Raw genomic sequence first — 24,117 nt, 5'->3', positions numbered from 1 at the left:
AGCCTGTCAAAAGCTGCAGTTTTGGAGATGCCCTGACCCAGCCGTCTAGACATCACAATTTGGCCCTTGTCAAACTCGCTTAAATCCTTACGCTTGCCCATTACTCTGCTTCTAACACATCATATTTGAGGATAAAATGTTCACTCGCTGCCTAATATATCCCACCCACTAACATGTGCCATGATGAAGAGATAATCTGTGTCATTCAATCAGCGGTCATATTGTTATATTGTCATAATATACACACAATCTTATGTATATATTTGTGAAAGAAATGTTTATGAGATTCTATATAGTACGGAACAACAGACAAAGGCTGTTCATTCAGAAAAAAGATTATTTGCGCCGGTCTGACAACAAACCAAGTTGATGCTAGAAATGAAGGAACATGAGCAGAGCTGACTGTTATAGGTCTGGGTGACAGACATGTATAGATTATCAGACAACTATGACAAAGGTCAATGAATGACCTTTTAAACATAACCAAATACAATGGAAATGCTCCAGTGTTACTTAAATATGACAAAAAATTTAATTAAATCTTGAGTGTAATATGCCAGGATCGATAAATTGAAAACAGCACAGTGATTTGTGTGTGTGTGTGTTTGCTGTTTGAAATGGGTTATGCAGATTAATGAAATCGGTTGCAGAGCTTAAAACCTCCAGTGCAAGTTTGCCAGGAGTGAGATGTATTGCTATTCTACATTTCCTTTTATATCTGAACGCTAGTGACAGACTGTAACTCTCAGCAGTGAGAACACATCCCCGCTGCCTGCACCTGAGTCCAAGCTGAGCAAAACACCTTTCCCACCAAAAAGAACATTGCACTTACATGTAATTTTTATACAATTCAAATGGGCCGTCTGATCGTTATCTGAACTGGTCCGTGAAATATAAACTAAAAGAATGAGTGTGAGAGGATAAAAGAATGGTAAAAAAAATAGTAATAAGGAAAGATAAAAATGGAGCAGGAATGTGAAATGAAACACAAAGAGGTGACAGAGGGAGAAAGGAGAGAGAAAGGAAAGAAAGAGCGAGAAAGGAAGAGAGACTCACAGAAGATGAAGTCCCCTGTAGGAGCAATGAGAGGAAACATGGGCAGCTGTGGATGTGCAGGATCGAAAAACAGTGGAATGGTGACCACAGCTGTTCTTCACAGATGTGCCCTGTAATTCTTCACATGCCATTCTGACACATTAACCATTTAAACTGCTTCTGGCATTAAAGAATGGCTAACAAAAGTCTGTGACCTACAAACTGTGATACAAAATGACATTGTAACTCGTTCGATTAACAAAACCATTTTATTTAGTCTTGTATGAATTATTATTATTATTTTTTTTTTAATCGCTCCCCGTATTAAGTGAAAATTTGAACTAGTGGCTAGTTAAAAAAAATCTATACTTGAGTTCTTAATTTCATGTTCGGTTTAAATAGAGTTTAATTAATTCAGAGCAGTGGTATGGAAATCAGGTCTTTGATCTACGTTAAAAGAAAAAATCTGTCTCAGATAACGAGCGAAGTTCAGCTGCGTTTTAAATAAATCTAACGTCATTGAGACAAGTGATATCCTGAGGGATTACGCATATTCAGGTAAAGCATCCCTCGCAGCACGATCGAAAAGTGAAACTGTTACGTTAATGGAGCTACAGTGCACCGTACATTTGCTTTCAGCCTGATAAAACCCATTACGGCACAGGCGTATCAGAGTGGCCTGACGACTCAGGACCATGGAGAGCGTGTGCTACAGTGAGCTGCTGTCCATGGTCTATCAGGGATTCTGCAGATACTTTCAGTCAAATGAGGAATACAGGCCTCAAGGCTCCACATCTATGTTCAGCTTGAGAGGAACAGATATGGATACACCATTGATTTCAGTTTTAATTTTATGGTGTCTGACTCCAAAGTCAGACTATGATGAGCTGTAATCAACACTCGATCGCTCACTTCTTAACCAAAATAAATAGCTCGAGATGGGTCCAGCCTTCATGCACTGAAGGAAAAACGACATTTGGTGAGACAGTTCACTGACAGATAACTCTGAAAAAATCAATGGCTGATTTTAATAGTGTGTGTATGTAGAAGTGTGTGCATGAAGAAGAAACAGGAAAATAGAATAAAAGAGAGCAAGAGAGAGAGAGAGTAAAAGCAATCATTAGAGAGACAATCTATCTTTGAATGTATAATTCTGGTTTGATCTGCATATTCCTCAGAGGTGTCCTTACTAGTTACAGGTCATATTAATCACCGAGTGTTAGGAGAAAACAGTGCAGTGCTTAAGTTTTAACAAATGGGTTTTTAACAAATAAGAGTAAATGCTTGGTACAATAGTGGGCTGCAACAAGCGTCTTAGGGAATATACAAGGTTTTGTGTATTTTGCTCCCTTCTTTTCACTTTACAGAATTATTCCATACAGAGACAATGGGCTAGAAATATTTCCTCATTTACAAGAAGATAGTTTAGCCCGCTATCAACAAGCTGGAATAAAAATTCAATATGGAGAAACGAGTGGGAGGCTGAGCATCTGCGATATTATGTGACTGTTTGTTTGTACTCTCATGTGGTTAACCCTATTATGTAAAGGAGGCAAGTAAACACAGTGTGAATTAGCTTTCCTCAGGTACGCTAGCAGTGCGGCAGTGTGTTTATTGTGGGTGGTTTGTAGAAAAGAATGCCAACGTTACCCTCACATCCAGCGAATGTTGTTTTTTACTTCCAGCTGCTCAATTCAGATGTTTAAGTCTCAGACAAAACAAAGTGTTACCATCAGCCACAACAAGAGCTGGTGATTGCAGTGCTTCTATATAAATAGGACGGATCTTCATTAGCATTCATCATATGCTTTTACACAGAGCTGCTTCACTAAAAAAGCCTTCGGTTCGTGGCTGTACTGCAGTGCAGGACCATTTATACACAAGCACACACAGAGAAGATGGCTAGGCTAATCCTATTACCAAACTACAAGCCAGGCCAGTCACACCGCTCATCTGGCACAAAGAAGAATTTATACAGCTGCAGTCTACCAGTGCCTGAGGCCTGGAGTCAGGCCTCCAAAACTGCAGAGAAAATACACACACACACACACACACACACACACACACACACACACACACAGCTCTGCTAACTAGATATAACAGCAAACAACACAAAACAAAAATAAAAATATTTTACATGTCATTCCTTTAATAGGTTTCCATTGGAAACATTATTAGACCAGAAACATAAAAGTACTGGGTCACCTGTATTTTCCAGGCATATGCGGTACTACCCCGAATTGTTACCACAAAGTTGGAGACACAGAATTGTATAAAATGTCTTTGGATGTGGTAGCATTAAATATTTCTTTCACTTGATCTAGGAGATCCAAACCTCATATGCTTCGCATGGGTTGGAGTTGAGGCTCTTAAGTGGCCTGCTATAGAGCCCTGACTTTAACCCTAATGAACATCTTTTGTATGAATTGAAACGCTGACTGCACCCCAGGCCTCCTCACCCTATACCAGTACTTGACTTTATTAACACCCTTGTGGCTGAATGAGCATAAATCCCCACAGGCACACACCAAAATCTAGTGGAACATCTTCCCAGTAAAGTGGAAGTTATAATCACAGCAAATGGAACTCAATGTGAAATGGGATGTTCAAAAAGCACATACCAATCTTATAGTCACGTGTCCACAGATAATTGTCTGTATAGTGTACATAAGATTTTAACAATTGTAGCAACTATAGATGTCCTGTAATCTACAATTTTTTTTTTACTTTAAAAATAATAAAGTGACCACCACATTGAATAGTAAAATAATAACAATAATTTCATTCCGATTCCACTAAAATGGTGTGCACATAACTCATTTATAACCAGATTTACTAATGAAAAAAATACTACCAAATGAAAAAGAATGACACATTTTCATCTTCTTCAGTTTCTGTCTGATCACATGCAGTACACATGCCTCATGTCACGTCATGTCTTCACTTGACTCATCACTGTTCACACTTACATCATCGGGGAAATAAATCTTCAAATTTTATTAGGTCACTGAAACATTTAAAATCTTTGCTCTCATCTGTGCCCAATGTACAGGCACTTGTCTGTCATTTGAAAGCAGCCTAAATAAGGCATGTACCATATATATTTCTTCAAACATATTTTTGCATAATTAGTGCAAAAACATTTACAAAGTATGATTTTTGATACATATTTTGTCATATTTCGCCAGTTTTCCCTGCATCCTGAGTCACCTACATAACTGATAACATTAATTAAACAAATACTATTTAAGAATAATTGAAATAAGTGTAAGACATATATCAAAGGGAAATAATTTCATTTTAACAATTTAAAAACTGCTGATGGTTCATTTTTCCATTTCTGACGTCTTTACACAGACCATAAAAGCGTAATTACATTTTTAACTCAACTTTAAAAATCACAATTTGTAATTAGAACTGATTTCATAACGATGACATGATGTTTCAGCCGTTAGGCTATTTTCTATTATTGCATAGCGGTAAGTGAGAGATCATTTCCATCTCCTACTGTCCAAAATGCTACAGTAGGAGAGTCTGCGTATCATTAAGTGCTTGCCAATAAAGCATGTAGCCAAACACGTTTCTCAACCCCTCTATGTTAGAAACTCTATTTGAGATTAAAGGGGACATGGGAGCACAGCCACCTCCTAAATTTACTTTTGCAATGTGCTTGGTTTCATTATTGGAAAACACATCAGCTGCTCCCAAGGGTGAGAATTCCTGGACACAGACAACTGATAAAGCTGGAATTGATTCAAACCCCAGGAAAACACTGTCTGCCTCGGAACCTCATATCAAACTCTGCCCTTGCAGTTTTTTTTTCTCCCTCTTCTAACAAAAGTCTAAAGGCAAAGAGTCACCATGACAACATCAATCTCTCCCTCCCAACTGACCGAGCCATATCTTTATCGTTAAATCTGGATGAGATTACTGCCATGACCTCTAACTTTGTAGAACTCAGTAACAGGTGTCAGGACTGGAAGTGCCTTGAGACAAGCATAAATTAGGCATTAAAATAATACTTTGCTGTAGCGTGGGATTAAATAGGCTGCACTATGCACAAATGCCAGCTCTAAGCTCAGAGGGCAACGGCTGCTAATTAATGACATCAATTACAGAATGTCACCAAATCACTAGGCTGTCATTAAAATGGCACTAAATAGTGAAATAATCACTCGCATTAGCATTTTTATCAAAAACGAAATGGAAAAGTAAATGAAAGAGAACGAAGTGTTTGGATTCCATGTTTTTGGGGGTCTTGCTATTCACTTCTTGCCAACAGAAACTATCAGGCAAAACAGAGCAACATGATGCCTGAGGACCCCAGAACGCTCGGCAACCTACACACTTGGCACCACTGATAAAGAGGCCAATGAATTTCAAAGGGTTCAAATGTTTCCTCTGCTCTCGCACCATGATTTTTTATTCCTTTCAGAAAAGAAATGCCCAAAGCAAGTATGTTCATTTCATAACAGTTGGTAGGTCACAGGGAGTCATTCACTGTGAAATTTACTAAATTGTATTATTGATTTCGGCCATGAAACACACTCTGTTCTGGAGTCCCACAAGACCATAGGCAGACTGGAAAAGCCGCTCGAAGTGTGTCAATACCTGCCAGTGTTTCCCACACATAAGCGATACATGGATGGGGCGACCAGGTACATTGACCATTGTGCATATATATATATATATTCCATATGATTTTTACAAATATAATTATCAATCCAAAATGAAATCTGGATTCTGGTTAATGCTTGGACATGAGTTGCCTGATACATTTAGAATGTAACTCAATAAATCTGATAAACTGCGATGCATCATGTCACATCCTACTCCCAAATTCTGTGCATTTTATAGTTAAGGACAATCACTAGCATTCAGCAATTGGAACACATATAGCAGTAACAAAAACCGATGTACGGAACTGATGTCTTATGTAAAATAGCTGCTGTTCAGCCTTGATGGTTCACCTTGATTTATTGAGCGCATAACAAATCCTACTCCTCATTTAACCACTGGGAAAAAAACGTTTTAATGTAGTCATGCAGCACAATATCGAGCGGCAACATGTGACCGAAAGAAAAATTTTATTTCTTTTCATATCAGTTGTTAACTCTTTGGTCGGGTTTGGATTTACTCTGAGTGATCTTAAATCCTGCAAAATACGTTCGAAAGTATCTGGATATTCCAACATCACACCTGTGTGCTTGTTATGCGCTTGTTGAACAAAAGAATGTAAATTCCCTCTGCTGTTAAAATATCCCTCATTCTTCTGATTAGGATTTCCACTAGATCTTGCGACATGGCCTCAAAAAATGTTTAAAAAGTCTACAAAAAACTATTTATTTTCTACAATTACAATTATACTTCCGTAAAAATCCTACATTCATTGCTTAGTGGCAGACGGAAAAAAAGAAAAAAAAATCAATACAGTGGTTCCCAGTATAAGTGACCTAAAGGGGGTGGTAGGAAACAAAATATTACTGTAAAATAAAACAGTGCTTGTTATTGCTAATATCTTTTTATTACTACCCGTCCTCCTTGCCCCTGTCTCTCTGAGCATTAAGAATAATTGCTCCTACAAATGTTGTGGAGATAAAAAAGAGAAGCAGCTGGAGAGTCCTTGGTGAGCTAGTGGCGAAGAGAAGGTCAACAGAGGCACAGTGAGCAGCTGTTATCAGCCCCAGTACCGTGCAACAGGGGAGCATGCACTCGTGCTTATTTACACCGCGGCTACCTGCGGGGCCACACGCGCTGCTCCGAGCTGATTGGCCTGTAATGGGTTTGCGAACACAAGGACGGAGGTGGAAGAAAGCAGAGAAGCACACATGCTGTAAAATCCACTACTATAGGTCATAGGCACAGGAAGGTGGGGTGGAATGATATGTCAGTGGGAGTGTGAACTGCTCATGCTGTTCACTTTCAGCTCAGTGACACACACACACACACACACACACACACACACACACACACAGAGGCACATTCTGGGTGTGGTGTCTGGAGCACAGTATGATGAGTACCACGTTGTTTAGGATATAAGATCGTATTGAAGCCAGCAGTAATACTATAATGCTATCCTGGCTTTCGACAGAAGATCATTTTTACAGGGTGGTTTTATTCGTTCCCCAGCTCAGTCATATAACTAGCAGCAGCCCCACCTGAGCAAAATGAGCTGATTGGGCTGTAATAACACCATTGCAAGCTGCCAACATATTTGGTCCATGCTGCTGGGTTGTGATGCATTTATAAAATAAGAGCTGGGTCGTTTGGCTTGTAGTAGTGATGTCTGGTCAGCAGTATGATGTGTGTTCAGTAATACCCAGATTAAAGCAAAGGAGTTCGTCTAGTGAAAAGCAGGATGCCTGCAGTATCCTAGCAAGACCTCCTCTGTCTGTCAGGAGCAACAGGGACAAAAATCTCTCGTTGTGAAACAGCTTTTCAATCTGGGGAATTACACAAAGTGCTCACACTGTCAATGCACCGCCAGTTTTATGTGATCGGGACTGGGAGAGAGAGAGAGAGAAAGAGAGAGAGAGAGAGAGAGAGAGAGAGAGAGAGAGAGAGAGAGAGAGAGAGAGAGAGAGAGAGAAGAAAAAAGCCTCCACTGAAAGCTATTCAAAAGACTTGGCAAAGCACCAGTGCTCCGTCTCGCGCTCCTTCTGAAGGCACTCTGGCTCACTGGACATAACATGGTGCAATTACTTAAGTGAAATTAACTGATTGGGCAATAAATATATATATTACAAAGTTAAGAAGTACAAAAGAAGGGAAAATAATAACAAGAGAAAAGCCGTAAAAATTGCAAGACCGAATCCAAAAAGACCATTAATCTTTAGTGAATACACTAAAAATGAGAAACGTTTTGTAATTTGACAACTTAACTTTGTGCTAAACAAAAATAAAAGAGGCCCTGCCTAAATCTACTCTGAATCTGCAGGAAGTAAAAAAAAATAGGCATCGCAAACTGAATCTACTTCTAAAGAGATACAGTTTCACTCTCATTATAAATAACCTCTTATTTTGGCCTAAGATCATAACCAGTGGGCTTTTCTACTGTAAATAGCTCTGCAGAGGCCTCCTCAAATCCCCTTTGAGAAGACAAATATACCCATACATAATGTATGAAACTTCATAAACACCTCAAGTCATAAAACATGTTTTTGTAAGAATAGCATTACATGGGGCTATTTCAGAAATCTGTACAAATTATGACGGATTCGTGTCACTGAGTGCATCTCACTTTTACGCAGCTCTAGTTTTAGATATCAAGATCCTAAAGTGTTTTTTAGCTTTTATGTCAGCGGGGAGTGCGATTTCAAATATGGAGTAAGAGCAAGCTATATTGAGAAGCAATTGAGATCCCTTTTGTACAACATTCTTTATTTGCAAGCTACCATTTGCTCTGCATACATCCAAAAACAACATCAACTCTTTCCATTTCTTAGGCGCCACAAACTGACAGATATATAGGGCACATTTCAATTTTGTTTACTCCTGAGCAACTGCCTGTAACCAAACCAAATGCATTTCTATCAAAATTCCTCCTCCATTTCTGCACGTTGGTTTGCTGAGATATTTCGAGCATATAAATGCGAGATAGCAAACATCAGTGCATCTCATCTCAAGTATAACACTTTAAATAAATCAGCAAAATAAACAGAGGAGGTGAAAAAACAAGGGTGCGAGAGAGAGAGAGAGAGAGAGAGAGAGAGAGAGAGAGAGAGAGAGACAGAAAGGAAAACACAAAGCACAAAAGCGTTACAAATCCACACCATTTTCCCAAGCTGGGTGTCCCTGGCTGAGATGAAGAATGACGTGTCTGCTTGGTAAGAGTGTTTACGGCATCAGGAGAGCTGCTCTGGGAAATGGATTACTCAATCATCAGAGCTCAACATGTTCGCAGAGCAATGTACCGCTATACAACTGTGTGCAGTCATCTACTTGTTGTGTGTCTACTGTTTGGACTTCAGAAATTTTGAACCAAGGTGGTTGTAAAATAGCACCCAATACAGCTAACCATTAGGCTACAAAAATAATGGCACTAATTTTAAAATAGAAAAGGATGAAAAGGTTGAGCCACTGATTTATAGATGAAAAGTGCAAAAGCTCACTATTTTACACGTTCTCTAAAAGAGAGGGTTACTTGACCTTATTATAAATGCAGCTTAAAAAACTAATAATGACAGACACCATACAGAAAAAAAAGATAGTTTAGGAATGATATGTCTGAAGTGGTACAAACAGCACTTTCATTTACATTTGGGAAACTGGAACTGGAATTATAGCTCTGACATTCAAACAATAGGATTGCTGGAAGCAGATTGTGGGACACCAGAGTAATCATCTCTCAAGCTGAGCCTTGTGGTTTTATTTTTTCATGAGCCAAATTAGGTCAGATATCGTTCCACTCGCTCCCTATTTTTCTATTCAGCACCGCTTCGAAGATGTTTGATGCCCTTTTAACGAGGCTAAATGGCCTGCTTTACCTTGACGAGATTACATTTGCTTGAAAGAAAATGTTGTGCTTTAAGTAAATATTCTGCTAATAACTGTCAAATAGAAAGTGTGAAACCCATGTGTGCTGTTCTTCGCCTAACAGTCCATTATAAAGAGCTGGTGAGAGTATGTGGAGTGTGCTAATTGAAATATGTGTCACATTCACCGGCAGAGCCTTCAGGTACAAATTAGCTTCTAAACTAAGCAGCGTAAAGTGGGAATGTGCTATATTTTTTTAAATATGGTCGGCTAAGCAAGCACATATTGCACCTACAGAATAAAATAAATGTATGTAATTCACATATTCACATATCTAGACAAATGTATTGGGACATCTTGCTTTTTCGGCCAAATGTGGTTTTTGCCCAATCTGGTAGCACATAGTTGGAGACACACAGTTGTACAGAATTTCTTCAGATGTGGTGGCATCAAATTTTCCTTCACTTCACTTCACTTCACAACTGACAGACCCAAACCTGTTTCAGCACTGTGCACAATGCCAGCTCCATGAAGATATGGTATACATGGGTTGGAATTGAAGATCTTGAGTGGCCTGCTATAGAGCTCTGACCTCATTTGAACTTTTTGAAACCCCTTATTGAACACCTTTGGAATTAATTGAAATTCTGACTGCATCCCAGGCCTCATAAGCCTACATTAGTACCTCAATTTAATAACACCCCTGTGGCTAAATGAACACAAATCTCCACAAGCAAACTCCAAAATCGAGTGAAACACCTTCCCAGAAGAGTGGAGTTTATTAAGCAAATGAGGACTAAATAGGGAACGGGATGTTCAAATGTAGTAAATATTTATTTATTTATTTATTTCCATATAGTGTATTTTACCAGTGCAGTATTTTTTAAAAAGAAATAGCATCTTATACAATATGTAAACAACACAAGATTAAGTGACATTTACATATTGTTTATTTTTTCTATGAGAATCCACGGCACACAATTCCATACAGATAAATATTTGTGGAACGAAGAACTGGCCAAATCTTTAAAGATCAGAATCACCACGTCTCTGATCAAAGGCAGCAGAGTGCGATGACGAGAATGTCAGGTCATATTATCACCAATTTAATTTGCTTGTGTACATGTGAGATAGCCAACCCACCTGTCTTGCTCTGCAGCGCACCTGCAAATATACACACAACACACAAATAGTTGTGCTCTTGTTTGAATGGTACATTTTAATATTCAAGCCAGAGCTAGCTCACACACCAATGTACCGTCCAACTAACATCTCACAGGGAATTCACATTTCAGTACTGCCATTTGAGGATATAGCTATAAGAACATAACCTATACATTTAAAAAATAATGTACAATTATCATGCAACACACTTTTTCAGTACAGAGCTTTCGGTTCGGTGCACATGTGTACCAAACACAATTTTTTTTACGTGCAGAACATACTTAAATCTGAGTTCCCTCAGAAACATATTAAATGGCAGACCAAAGGTTTGTTCTCTGCCTTGCACATTGAGTGCTATTCCACATATCGAGGGAGTAAATAAATGAAAGATGGAAAAATAACATAAACATCTGTATTACCCAAATGGGGTCTAACAAATGTAAATTATTTCATTTCATTTTACTTTTATATATTTCTTTTTTATTATATTTTATTTGATGTATTATTTAATCGAGTAGGCATTTGATAATGCCTACTCGATTTTTGATATTTGATTTGTCAGACATATCTTTATGGATGAGGGCTCACCAACTTAAACTCAACCCCAGCAAAACAGAGCTGCTGGTCATCCCAGGTGATTCATCTCAGGTCAAGATCTACAAATAACACTTCATGACTCTCTGCTCTCCCCTTCAGCCACTGCTCGTAACCTTGGGGTAACTATGGACAATGAACTGTCTTTTTTCCCACATGTCGCTAATGTTGCTCGTTCTTGTCGATTTCTTCTCTATAACATCCGAAGGATTCGACCATTTCTGTCCATACAGGCTGCCCAGTTGCTTGTTCAGTCTCTTGTCATTTCAAGACTGGACTACTGCAACTCTCTGCTGGCAGGTCTTCCCCTGAACGCTATTCGTCCACTGCAAATGATCCAAAACGCAGCTGCACGACTTGTGTTCAATCAGCCCAAGTTTTCCCACACCACCCCACTGCTGCGCTCCCTTCACTGGCTTCCAGTAGCTGCACGTATCAGATTCAAAACACTGATGCTTGCCTACAAGGCCAAAAATGGACCAGCACCATCTTACCTCAGTGACCTCATCACATCTCGCACTGCACCACGCTGTCTGAGATCCTCCAGCACTGCTCGACTGGTACCACCTTCTCTCAGAATGAGAGGTAAGTACAATTCAAGGCTCTTCCCTGTTCTGGCACCGAGGTGGTGGAATGAACTTCCCCTAGATGTCCGTACAGCAGAGTCCCTGATTTTCTTTAAGCGACGACTGAAGACCTACCTCTTCCTGAAATACCTAAATTAGCACTTTCCAAGTTTGTAGAATTCGAGTTATATTTATATTGAGTTTGTATTCTTTCGTACCAGTGTAGATTTATTCACTACTAGAGATTTAAAGCACGTTTGTACGTCGCTCTGGATAAGGGCGTCTGCTAAATGCCGCAAATGTAAATGTAAATGTAAATAATTGTTTTATAAATGTAAACTGTTAATATTCACAAATGTTAATAACAATAATAAACTGCTAAATAAAACCAAGCAATTTTATGTTTTGCATAAAACATAAATGTACCAAAATTGATCTAAACCCTGAGTTCACTAATCTGTTTTTACCATTGATTGCATATATATATATATATATATATATATATATATATATATATATATATATATATATATATATACATACATTTGTACGAATGCAAACTACAGTGATTACTAAACGGGAATCAGAGTTCACTCTGTGACATTAGGTTAATATTGGAACACTATGTAAGTATGATGTGTCGGGTTTAAAGCAATTTTAAATCTTAATACCCATTTCTGTCATTCAAGTGACAACAAAAGCAGACTATACTTATTACTCAAACGCCCACAGCCTCATATTATACACTAAAGGAAAATAAGCATTTTGACGCTTGTGTTTTCGTTATATTTTTCGTGAACATGTCTGTAAGGCTTGCATACATTTTCTTTTTATAAGATCAAACAAAATAAACAAAAAACAATCAAAAAAACAGTTGACAGGGTAAAAAGTATTCAAACTAATTGCCAACATTAGTAGTTTGCCAACAAAAGGAGCCTCAGAACATCTATGATAAAAAAAACCAAAAACAAAAAACATGTTTTTTCTAGATTTGGAACTGAATTGAATTGTGGCTCATCTCTTGCCAAATTCTCCAAGGTTACAAAGGTCCCTCTGACTGACTCACAATTTCTAAATCCTCCATACATTCTTAATGGAATTTAAGTCTGGAGACTGGTAAAGCTATGCATGGTCTTCCTGAGTTATTTTGGTTCAGTCCTGTTTATGGATAATTAGCCCTGTATCATGATGCTCCCACCATGTACATCACTGCAGGTGCGGTGTTTTTGAAATTATAGGCCTATTTTTCTCCAAACATAACAAGCTGAATTATTTGCTGAACAGTTCTATTTGTGTTATGTTTCAACCTGGAATATTGTTCTAAAATAATTGTAATTAGTTTAAATGAAATCTGTGTTGTTGTTTTTTTCAGCAGTGTAACTGTTCTGTCTCTTTGTAACGGTAACTTCTCCGTCCTAATACTGTTTTCTCCTTATTTTGAGCTTGACAAGGGCCAAATTGCGATAGCTGGACGACTGGGTCAAAACATCTCTAACACTTACCAGTCTGCAGTGGTCATCCAACAGATGAGCTCCTGTAGCTCAAATATCTGAATAGGTTAATACTCGACAGGTCAGAACTGTTCTGGCAGCAAAAGAGGGACCAACACAATGTTAGGCAGGTGGTCATAATGTTATGCCTGATCAATGTCTTTCCCCTCACTGAATGGACTCACTAAAAAATAATAAAGCATTCCAAGCATCCAGAATGCATTTACGAAACACTGGGATGTAGGTGTCTACACTCTTTCAAATTTTCCCAAAAGTAACAATCAAAGAAACCTTAAGCCTTAATCTCTATACAGATACAGTTACAGAACTGTAGGTCATCTATAAACTAAAATATTGATCAGTTTCTTAGAATTTAAGTTATTCTATTTTTTTTTTCATTTTAACATTGTACACATGAACAAGGCTTCAAAAAGGCCATCTAGAAATATTCCTGTTGGTCACACCAACACTCAGACAGAAAAAAGCACCAGGGTGTTCATTAAGAGTTGTGCTTTGCATTAATGACAGTGTCTATCCTTGCAATGCATGCAAAGCTGTAAATACAAATTTTAAAAAAGTTCCCCCACTCAAACATCAAAATATCTTTTTTTCTCTCTTTTTTTAACACACCACTGGTCATGTCTTTATCATAGGTTTTAGTTGAAGATGAAAACATTTATAGTGGCACTTCATCTCTTCTGAGCCCCGAATGATGCCTGCTGCCACTTGTGCTAAGCAGGGAGCTTGATTGTTAGAATGTTCCCCACTTCTTTAATCAATGGGGAGCCGAATTACTTGATTCTGGGGAGCTTTAAAGAGTATAAAACTGACTCTGAAAGCATGGCTATTCTATTTCCTTATAAATCTCTCTCTCTCTCTCTCTCTCTCTCTCTCCTTCTCTCTCATATACAACTCGATACTGCAACTAAGGTTCGAAAGACAATAAGGACTAGAGAAATACACAAAAATAACTGGCAGTTTGAAAAAGAAAACTAAAGCAAGGTATTAATGTACATTATCAATATTCTCTTTGATATTCTAACGTATCACCAGTGTCACCTTTATGTAATGTAGCTTTATGTTGTGTGTTGTAGCTCTATGTTGTTTAGTGTAGCACCAGGGTTCTGGAGGAACGTTGTCTCGTTTTTACTGTGTACTGTGTACCACTGTGTATAGTAGACATGACAATAAAAGCCTCTTGACTTGACTCTTGACTTTTTTTTTTCCACACAAATTTCTTTTTTTTTAAATCACACTATTATTACAGTCACATTCAACTGTTGGGCAATTTGTGTGATTTGGCTTTTTAAATACAGATTCATGAAGTGTTTCAATTCTATAATATACACACATGCACACTGGATTTTACTCATTGTGTTTCACCCATATGATGAAACACAAATATGTGGAGCAGTTTCCAGTGTTCACTCTTGTGAGTAACACCTACACTAATGTAATAAAAGCTCCAGAGGCTGCTGAGGGAAACAAAACAAGCAGTTCACTTGTAAAAACCCTGAAGTATTTACAATGCATACAGCATCTCTACAGAAAGATGATATTATAAAGTCTTTCATCAGATCACATTATTAATCTAGTATTCTTTAGTGTGCTGTGACTGAAATACTAATTTCTTTAATTTAATATTTAACGTCAACCCTAGAAATATTATAATGGTACATTATAAGTGTGTTATATGGTAATGTAGTAGCTGTCTATATTATTGGGGTGGAATACAGCAGACGACTGAAGCTGATCACATCAGCACTGATTCGAATGTTTCTTTGAACCATATAGAATGATGTGTCTGTCCAATTATCTCAGTTGGTCCAATTATCTCAGTCAGTCCAATTATCTCCAAGATAAACAATTATTTATTGTCACTGGAACAGGAACTAATCCTTTGATTATTTCTAAATTGTTAGAAAAATAACCACCGGATTATAGTTGCAGCTGAACACTTAGGTACATCTGCTAAGTTGACATAGCAGTAAAAGTATTAAAAAAAAAGTATAAACAAACATCCCCTTACTTATGCATGCCTACAGAAAACGAGTAAAGAGTATTATAATTAATACAATATAAATAATCTAAAAAAAAACCTGTATTTCAGTATGAAAACACTAATTAGAGCCCCTAAAATCTCATTTGCATTCAAGACACTGTAGAAATTCCCACAATGTTTCTAATTCCACCATATACACCAAGAGCCATCAAAAGCACTTTAATGATGCCTTCAGGAAATATTCATTATGTTTTTCTACTATCAACCTGTGCATAATGGGGGTCGTTTTCTTAAGTCCTATAAAAAACAGAGCAGAAGAGTGAGTGGGAGAAAGAGAGAAAGAGAACGAGCGTGAAAGAGTTCTTTTCTTCGAGTGACACAAAAACCTGGAGGCTCAACTGTCTCGCAAAAGATATACTACTGCCCTAATCTGCATACAGCTGACGAGAATGTGAGTTATATCTCATCTAAATGTAAATTAGGTGTTTTATACCTTCAGTAAACACTTTATATTACCGTGCACTGTTTTAATAAACCAATTAGAATTTATTACCTGGATACCGAAGATATGAGCTATTTCTCTGAATTCACTTTTTTTTTAAGCAAAACCTTGGGAGTTATCCTGGAAAAAAAAAGAGTAAAAACAGCTGTACTGGCAGCAGGATGCAAGATGAATGATCGTTTCGAGGCAAATAAATACATCTGCTTAAATTCCTGTGCCTCACTCAGCAATAAATTAAGCTTGCAGTGAGAAAGTATGTGTAACTCGCGTCACACCTTTAAAATACAACACAAAAAATTATCTTTAATACATGAGATATTTTAACTTGCCATCTTGCAGGTTTTAAACATGGAACTGAGACCAAAAAAATAGGCTTGGCTGCAAGCAGTGGTGGTCGACGTACATAAACCCTGTACTCATTAAAGTAGAGATGCACTGGTAAAATTTGACTCCAGTTAAATTTGACTCCAGGAAAAATAAGTAAAGTAAAAAAGTAAAAGTACAAAAAGTACAAAAGGATTTGCCTTCAAATGTACTTAAGTATACAAAGTACTATGATTTATTACGGCTATAATCTTCCTATTATTATTATTAATGTCACAAGACTCTTTGCTTAATCAACGCAGTTTATGTAAAAAGAAAATTATTATGAGCCCAAAAACCTTTTTTTTAACTGCTTCAAAAAAATGTGGGTGTTGTGGCGAGTTAGATTCAGGAGATTCTTCCATCATTTATTACTTTCAAAATGTTAAACTGACGCCGAACTGAATGTTATGTGTACGTAGATACCACCAAGCAGCAAATCAAAACAAGTTCAAAACACAACACACGCTCGACCCTTATTGGTGGCTTGCACTATGTTTGACTTTGAAATGTAGTAATGTTAAAGTGAAAGTCTCCCCAAATGGAAATACTTCATACTACAGACATGCGAAAAGGCTACTTAAGTACAGTAAGGAATTACATTTACTTCTTCTTCTTCTGGATGCATCTGAAATTCTTCTAATGTCTTCAAGTGTCTAACAATCTACAATAAACTGCATTTCGGTCATTATTTTGTGCTGTTTATTTTACTTATTTTCCCCTTTTCTCCCCTTTTATTCATACCAATAAAAAGTTACATTCAGCAAACAATGGAAAGTTATCGCACAAGTTAGTTACAAACGTTTTGCCTGCGAGCATTCTCTCTGTAAAGGATGAGTAATTAACTGTCATATCTAGGGCTTTCATATTTCCATAACGTTCCTCTGTGTTATGTCCTTTCAGTGACATTGGAGCTCAGAACTCAATAACGTTTAACACCAACAGCAGCGTTTTGTACTACCGGAACGTCACTTCTCCTTTATCAGCGTGTAAGCAGCTAACGTTGTTTAGCCGCCGTGTTGCTTTGCTGAAACAGCGACAGGACATTAATTTGACATTAGCACAATAATATCAATTCCTCTCTCTTTTCCAACTTGGGTAATGCATTTACTGGAAAGAGATTAATATCAATTCCATAAATCATTCAGGAGAATTTCCCTAGCCAGAGAAGTGTGGGTAATATCATATATGTTAGCTGATCTTTGCCTGGTCGCTCGATGCTCATTAATCAATGTCCCTGGCCCTCAGAGCCATACTTCAGGGAAAAAACTGAGAAACATATAAATTCCCCTGATGATTTATTTATATTGACTCGGGCTCGGTAAATTTATGTTGATCATATTCCTTTTTCTTTTGTCAGTGCCCTTCGCAGCCCACAAAAAAATTATGACATAACGCATGGCACAGTGGTTTACAGCAAAGTCGGCCTCCAGAATCCAGCAAAAAAAAGTTTACAGTAGCACTGGGTCTCTCTCCAGAACAGTGTTCGACAGCCGCGCATCAAGCGCGACTGCAAATATTCACATTTCTGTTACACAGAATAACTACACTAGCATCGTATTGTGTTGTTACACACTGCTTTTGTATTTCATCCGATTGAAATTTTTCAATCATGACCTCCGGAATTGTACACTATCAACTTTTCACTGGGAAAAAAAAAGTTACAAGCTGATAAGACAAAAAAAAAGACTAGCCTATCCTGAAATTGCATTGATATAGAACATTTCCAAAAGCACAGAAATCCTTTAAAAAGCTCTCCCACAGGGAGGCTAGGGGCAGTGGTGAGCCTCAGCCTTGCGGTGGAGTGAATTGGTTGCCTGTCAAGAATATGAAAGCTGAGTCTCATCTGCTGGAGTCCCTGAACCTAATCTCCCAGCAGAGAATGATATTGTGTCTGTTCCAGAGCCCTACTGATTCACTGTCAATCCAGCCTGGAGCCGCTCTCAGCTGCCCACTTGACCTTGTCGCAGAAAAAGCACTTTATTTTCATTATGCCGCCATTCATTCTGCCCTTACTAAAAAAAGAGCCAAACAAAGGCCATTTACTCAAAGCATTCTTCAAAATATTACAGTACTGTTTAATTACAGCTTTCAACACGTGGACAGACAAGGTAAAAGAGCAGCCACTTTTTGCAACAGGCTTTACGTTGTTTTGTGTTTTACGCTGTTTTTTTTTTAACCACCTCCTTCTGTATGAAAGGAAATAATTAGACTGTAAAAGCATAGCTCAGATTGACAAATCTCTCACACCACATAGCAATTCACTTGTACACAACAGAAGGGCTAATATTTGTAATCATACAGATTTGACAGTATGTAGACCTAATATTACCTTCTAACGGCATCATGCTTTCACAGGACGGGTCATTCGTTCTTCAGGTCTGACTAAACACTTAAACCGTAAGAAAGCATAGTATACTGGGATTATAGTTATGAATATAGAACGATAGTGTACTTTGGGCATTTGGCAAAAAGAGAACAAAACAGGCAGAAATATTCTGCTGGTCATAGTGTATTTCTAAATCACTGATGAAAAGTATTATTTCGATTTTTAACTGTCCTGCACTGAAAAAAAAAAAATTACACCTGAAACACACCTGTTTATGGCCTCATATATAATTAGCTTTTCTCAAATTCAGAACAAAAAACATTATTCCATTATGCCTGGTGGACAAGTTTGTCCCTGCAGGAAAAATAATCTCAATTTAGCATTAGTGATGTGCTGCATAGACAGAGTGAGGAGAAGAAACTGAACCCTGGGACAGTGAGCTCTAAATATTCAGCCTACTCACCGCTCTCAAAGCAGGCATCAAAGACAAGGTGCCCTTTCCGGGCCGCTCCTGTGTGTCCTGGAGGAGTGACAGTCAGTTTGCTCACATTCCCTAGCAAGGCATCATCTCCTCCTGTCTCACTACCTGTAAATCACACAGCAAAAAAGCTCAACATTTGCCAAATAGAATCAGCACAGATGACGCTTCAGAATGCAGAACAGATTCAACTCATCCGAACTTGAAAATATCATTTGACAAATTGAATGTGAATCACTGTGTCACATTGTGTCACTGTCACAAAACAAATGATGCATGTGACCAGAGGATGTGTTTTTTTTTTGTTTTAAGAACGTCAAGGCTCTTAGAATGACAGAATATTTTTTATAAGATATAAGACATCAGATTCGATCCATGGCTCTGATATCAGGATTGTATTGAAACTTTTTAAAGGCCCTGTGCAGCCCTAGTTTTAGAATGATTAATACAGGAAAGTGTACACTGAATTATTTTACTTTTTGAAATGATCTTAAATCTTTTGGAAAAAAAACTTAAACAATTTGATAATAAAGCAACATTGTTTTATTTGAGAAAAATGAAACGAGAGGCGGCGTGTGTTATGATTTACATGTTATGAGAAAACTCAACACAATGCTATACAAAGAAATTCTACTTAAGTGAAAGTAGCAAAACTAGAAGGTGGGCACAGAACAGAATGTCTTGTAAAGGTATCCTAATAATAAAAAACATTTTTTATTTACTATAGTGACAATTCCAACAAAACCTGTTATATTTATTAGTTTGCTTACTTGAATTGAATTATTGGAAATTGTTTTAGTATCACAAAAGATAATAATATAAACAATACAGAAATAATAATAATAATTAAAAAATAAATTGATTATGTACATGAGTGGGTCTCACACCTACTGAGCACCAGGTGAAAGAGTTGTAACAGCACGCTGCTTCTTTGGCTCATGTCTGACTTTAAAGAAAATGCCTCTAAGTATATCTGACTTAGAAAGACATGAAAGTTCCCAGTAATCCTTAAACATCTAGAAGAAGGCGTAGGATAAAAGACCAAACTAAAACATTCTGTTGTGTGCATCTAATCTGTTTATTTTCTTCTTCAGGCACGATCCAGTGTTTGCACAGTAATCAAAAAACAGGTCAATAAACAAACACTAAGGGTGACCAGCCGCCCCAGAGGACACTCGGTTGCCTGATATGCGCAAGTTTGAAATTAAACGTTGAACAGAAAGGGAACACGCATACACTTCCTTTTAGCCACTAATCAGGTATCATTAGTTCTGATAGAACTTTGCAACTAGAAGATACTGTTTCAAAAGGAATACATCATATGCATTTAAGGCAGATGCCCCATCAGAGCGATGTGCAGGTATCTCACTTATACAGCTGAACAATTAAGGCTTAAGGGGCCTTGTTCAAGAGCCCAAGAGCAGTGGCAGCTTGGTGGTGCTGGAATTTGAACCCATGGCCTTCCAATCAGAAGACCTAGATCTTATCCATTGAGCAACATCATCCAGCTTTCCACCAAATCAAGGAACAGCAGCCTTTAATGTTCAGCAAGAAAAAAATTCTATTAAGAAAAAACATCCATAATCCATTTCCCTTTTTAGTGTAAGTTATAGTATAAGATTCTCTCCTTCTCTCTCTCTCTCTCCCACATTATACGATTCCCCCTCTCTCTTTCTCTCTCTTTCCCATAGTATGAGACCTTCTCTCCTTCTCTCTTTACTCCTCTCCTTCTCTCCCTCTCTCTCTCCCATAATATAAGATTCCACTTTTCTTCCTCTCCTCTCCTCCTCTCTCCCTCTTTCTGCTTCTCTCCATCTCTCTTTCTCTCATAATATAAGATTCTCCTTTCTCTCTCTCTAACAGAGTATGATTCCTCCTTTCTCTCTCTCTCTCTCTCTCTCTCTCTCTCTCTCTCTCATAGTATAAGATTCCTCTCTCCTTTACCCCTATTTCCTCCTCTCTCTCTCTCTCTCTCTCTCTCTGTCTCTCATAGTATAAGATCCCCCTTTCTCTTCTTCTTCTATCCCTCTCTCCTTTCTCTCTCTCTCTCTCTCTCTCTCTCTCTCTCTCTTTCAGGTTGCAGTCACTCTTCTTCTGTGCTTAAAGCCGGGACGTGATGACGTTTGACGAACCTTGAGCCGGCGCGTGACATTCAAATTACCCGCCATTCCGCAAAGCCCAAACACTGTCTCACAGCAGCTGACTTCCGGTTACACTGCCTGTGTGTTTCCTCTGCTTCTGGAGTCAATCCGACTTCATTCAAACAATATCGCTATAATCAGGATTTACACAGGAATCACCCTCTGACAGCTTCATCACTCACATCACACTCTCGGGCATGAATACAACGCATTGAATACAGTCACATTGCCTTAAAATATATATATATATATATATATTTTTTTTTAAATCCGGTAATTCGTCCAAAATATTAATAAATCCGTTTATTAACACGTCTGGACCCATTAGCGTTCTGCCATTCAAGTATAATACTCACACTGGTTATTTAGGTAGTAAAACACAAGAGAAGGAAATCCTTTCTTTATTAATTAGACTGAATTTGGGAATAATTATATATCAAACTACGGTTACATCCAAAGCGCACAACATTGAGACACTAACCACCAGGCTTATAACAGCGGTAATAACAGTGTCACCATCACAGAGACGCCGACTAGCCTGACTCTGTTCCTGGGTTAGCGTTAGCAAGCGTGGCTAACGTTAGCACAACATTACACCGTTATTATCCTTAATTATAAGCAGCAGCACCTCGCTCGTGCGCTCTTACGCCATTCGGTACTGTGCGTGTCGCTTGTTCAGAAGGTATAAGGTAGAGACGCTGCTTAGTGTTTTACACACCGGTGTCGGGCTCTCCAACCTTCTCCTCCATCTTCCTGGGTTTTTTTTTTCCGCTTCTCCGCCAGCCGCCAGGTAACGCCGACGCCGCACGCGCGTTGCCAAGACAACACGTCCGGGCGGGAGCCGCGGAGAGGAGAGAGCGCGAGCCGCTGACGTCAGACGCGCTGTCAAAAAAATAAAAAGGGGGGCGCGCGAGCGCTAGGCCCGTTAGCTCCCCCAGCTCCGCGGATGTCTCTCAGCAAGACGGAGCGGTTTTTATCCGCTCAGATCCAATGCTGTTTCCTACAGGAGGATACGTTGAGCTGCAAAAGAAAAAGAGATTAATGCACTTTACCCATAGACTGTACCGGAGTACACCGGGATGCTACAGTCACGTGACCACCTGTCTGTGCCATGCACTCCGGGTTCAGTAATACAACTTCATTCCTGTGCAAAGGATTTTCAATCAAACTGCATCTACTGTATAGCAGAGCTCTTTTATCCTTAATACTATTATAATGTGGATTAAACACCCATTAGCTACTACATTAAAACCACTGAGAGGTGAAGTGAATAAAATGATCACTCTGTGTCACCTGTATGAGCTGTCAAAAAGTGCACTATTTGTACAAAAGTATTGGGACCCCTGATCTTTCCTGCTATATGTGGTTCATATACAGTTGTATACATCACTCCCACTGGGAGATGCATGATATTAAAGATGTCTTGGTGTCAAGTGGTGATGTATATTAGGCAGCAAATGAACGTTTGGTGTGTCACGTGGAGGGAAAGGAGCAGGTTAGGGGCACAAGGGGGATGTAAACAATATTAGGCTGGTGGTTTTAATGTTATGGATGATCAGTGTATATTTATATTATACTTTAGTAAAGGTCTTAAATGGTTTTATCTATAATATTATGAGAATGTAGAATATTAAGACAGCTGTCATAGCTACTAGAATCCATGTCAAGCATTTTGAATTTAAAACTATGGACTTTACAAATACAAATACTGTTTACAAGTCTGTGTAAAGAAAGCAGTCAATAATAATAACCTTCACTTTACCTAAACTCAAAATCTGCCCATTAAACTTAGATGTTGCTTTGAAGTCCCAGATGATTATTATTCATAAAAACAGTACTGTATTTTTATATAAAAAATGTCATGCAAGAATTTTTCCTATATTGTTCTCTTCACCAAGGTCCTAAACTGGTCATATCACATATTGTCATAAATAGAGTATTGCCTTGTAAACAAGTTGACTGACTGACTGACTTGGGGTCAGCTTGGTGTAGGATTTGTGCATAAGTGAATCATTTCATTTGAATGTGGATGTTTTCTTGAATATAAACAATATTTTAGTTATTGTCGATCTAACATTTACACAACACAACCTCCAACGTGTAAAAAAAAGGAATGAAGGAAGGAACAAATTAAGAAATAAAAGGAGTTGTGCTGGTTGAACAAAAAGTGTACCACGAAGATAGATCTTGCTTTGTACTTGCAAATTGGACCCAAGTTACAATTTACCTTATGTACTGTTAATTTTTCATATTAGTTATACACTGGCCCGCACATACATTTAGGCTTTAGTTCCATTAGCATGCAAAGTGTGCCATCTTAAAAGCAGAAATAGGCGTCGTTCATCACTGTATTAATGTATTCTACTTGCCTTAATGTATACCGCCTGACTAAAAATTATGCCGCCTCTATTTTGGTGGTTTCTAGTTTTATTTTTTTCCATTTGTAAATAAGATATATATTGTATAAAACACCAAACCACCCACTGAAAAAAAGATTTCACTGACAAGTTCAAATACCTTCCACTTAATATTTCTTTCCTGACATACTGTGACGGGGAAAAAATGGCTGCAGAAATTGCCATCATCAGCTGTTCCTTTCAAAATTGCCATGTCCCTCATGACCGATAGCCCACTGGTTGTCTCTTTTATGAATTCCTGGACAATTGAAGCAGAGTCTATAGACTGTGTGCCATCAAACAATCAGGCCAGATTCTATTCATGTTCTATTAATGCTCCTGCTTTAAAAAATATATATATTAGCCTTTAAATGATTTCCTGTAATACTTTGTCTCAGGAAGGTACAAACTCGCACTTGCTCTCCTGCTTATTCCCAGGTTGCAAGCAGAAACAATGAAACCATCTTAAATAAAATAGAATCAGATTTTGGCATCGATTATATTATAAAGCAAACTATTAAAAAAGAGCAGCATGTGTGTGGACCAAATGTTTTAGGTGTTTAGTAATTCCACTAAATGATA

At 38.1% G+C, this 24,117-nt stretch overlaps 1 protein-coding gene across 1 annotated transcript in view; it reads right to left on the bottom strand.

Moving 5' to 3' along the window:
• Positions 1-22,477, bottom strand: part of agbl4 (AGBL carboxypeptidase 4) — a 312,090-nt gene extending 289,613 nt beyond the window's left edge. Inside the window, exons 1-2 of the mRNA XM_046871130.1 lie at positions 21,858-22,477; positions 18,984-19,106 (exon numbers count right to left, since the gene is read on the bottom strand). Coding sequence (XP_046727086.1) covers positions 18,984-19,106; positions 21,858-21,888 — 154 coding nt within the window. The 5' untranslated portion in view covers positions 21,889-22,477. The remainder of the gene's footprint in view (positions 1-18,983; positions 19,107-21,857) is intronic.
• Between the last annotated feature and the right edge of the window lie 1,640 nt (positions 22,478-24,117).

Source organism: Silurus meridionalis, chromosome 17 (assembly GCF_014805685.1).
Source record: "Silurus meridionalis isolate SWU-2019-XX chromosome 17, ASM1480568v1, whole genome shotgun sequence".
In the NCBI taxonomy this organism is placed as follows: domain Eukaryota; kingdom Metazoa; phylum Chordata; class Actinopteri; order Siluriformes; family Siluridae; genus Silurus; species Silurus meridionalis.
This window is presented reverse-complemented; position numbering and strand designations above follow the sequence as displayed.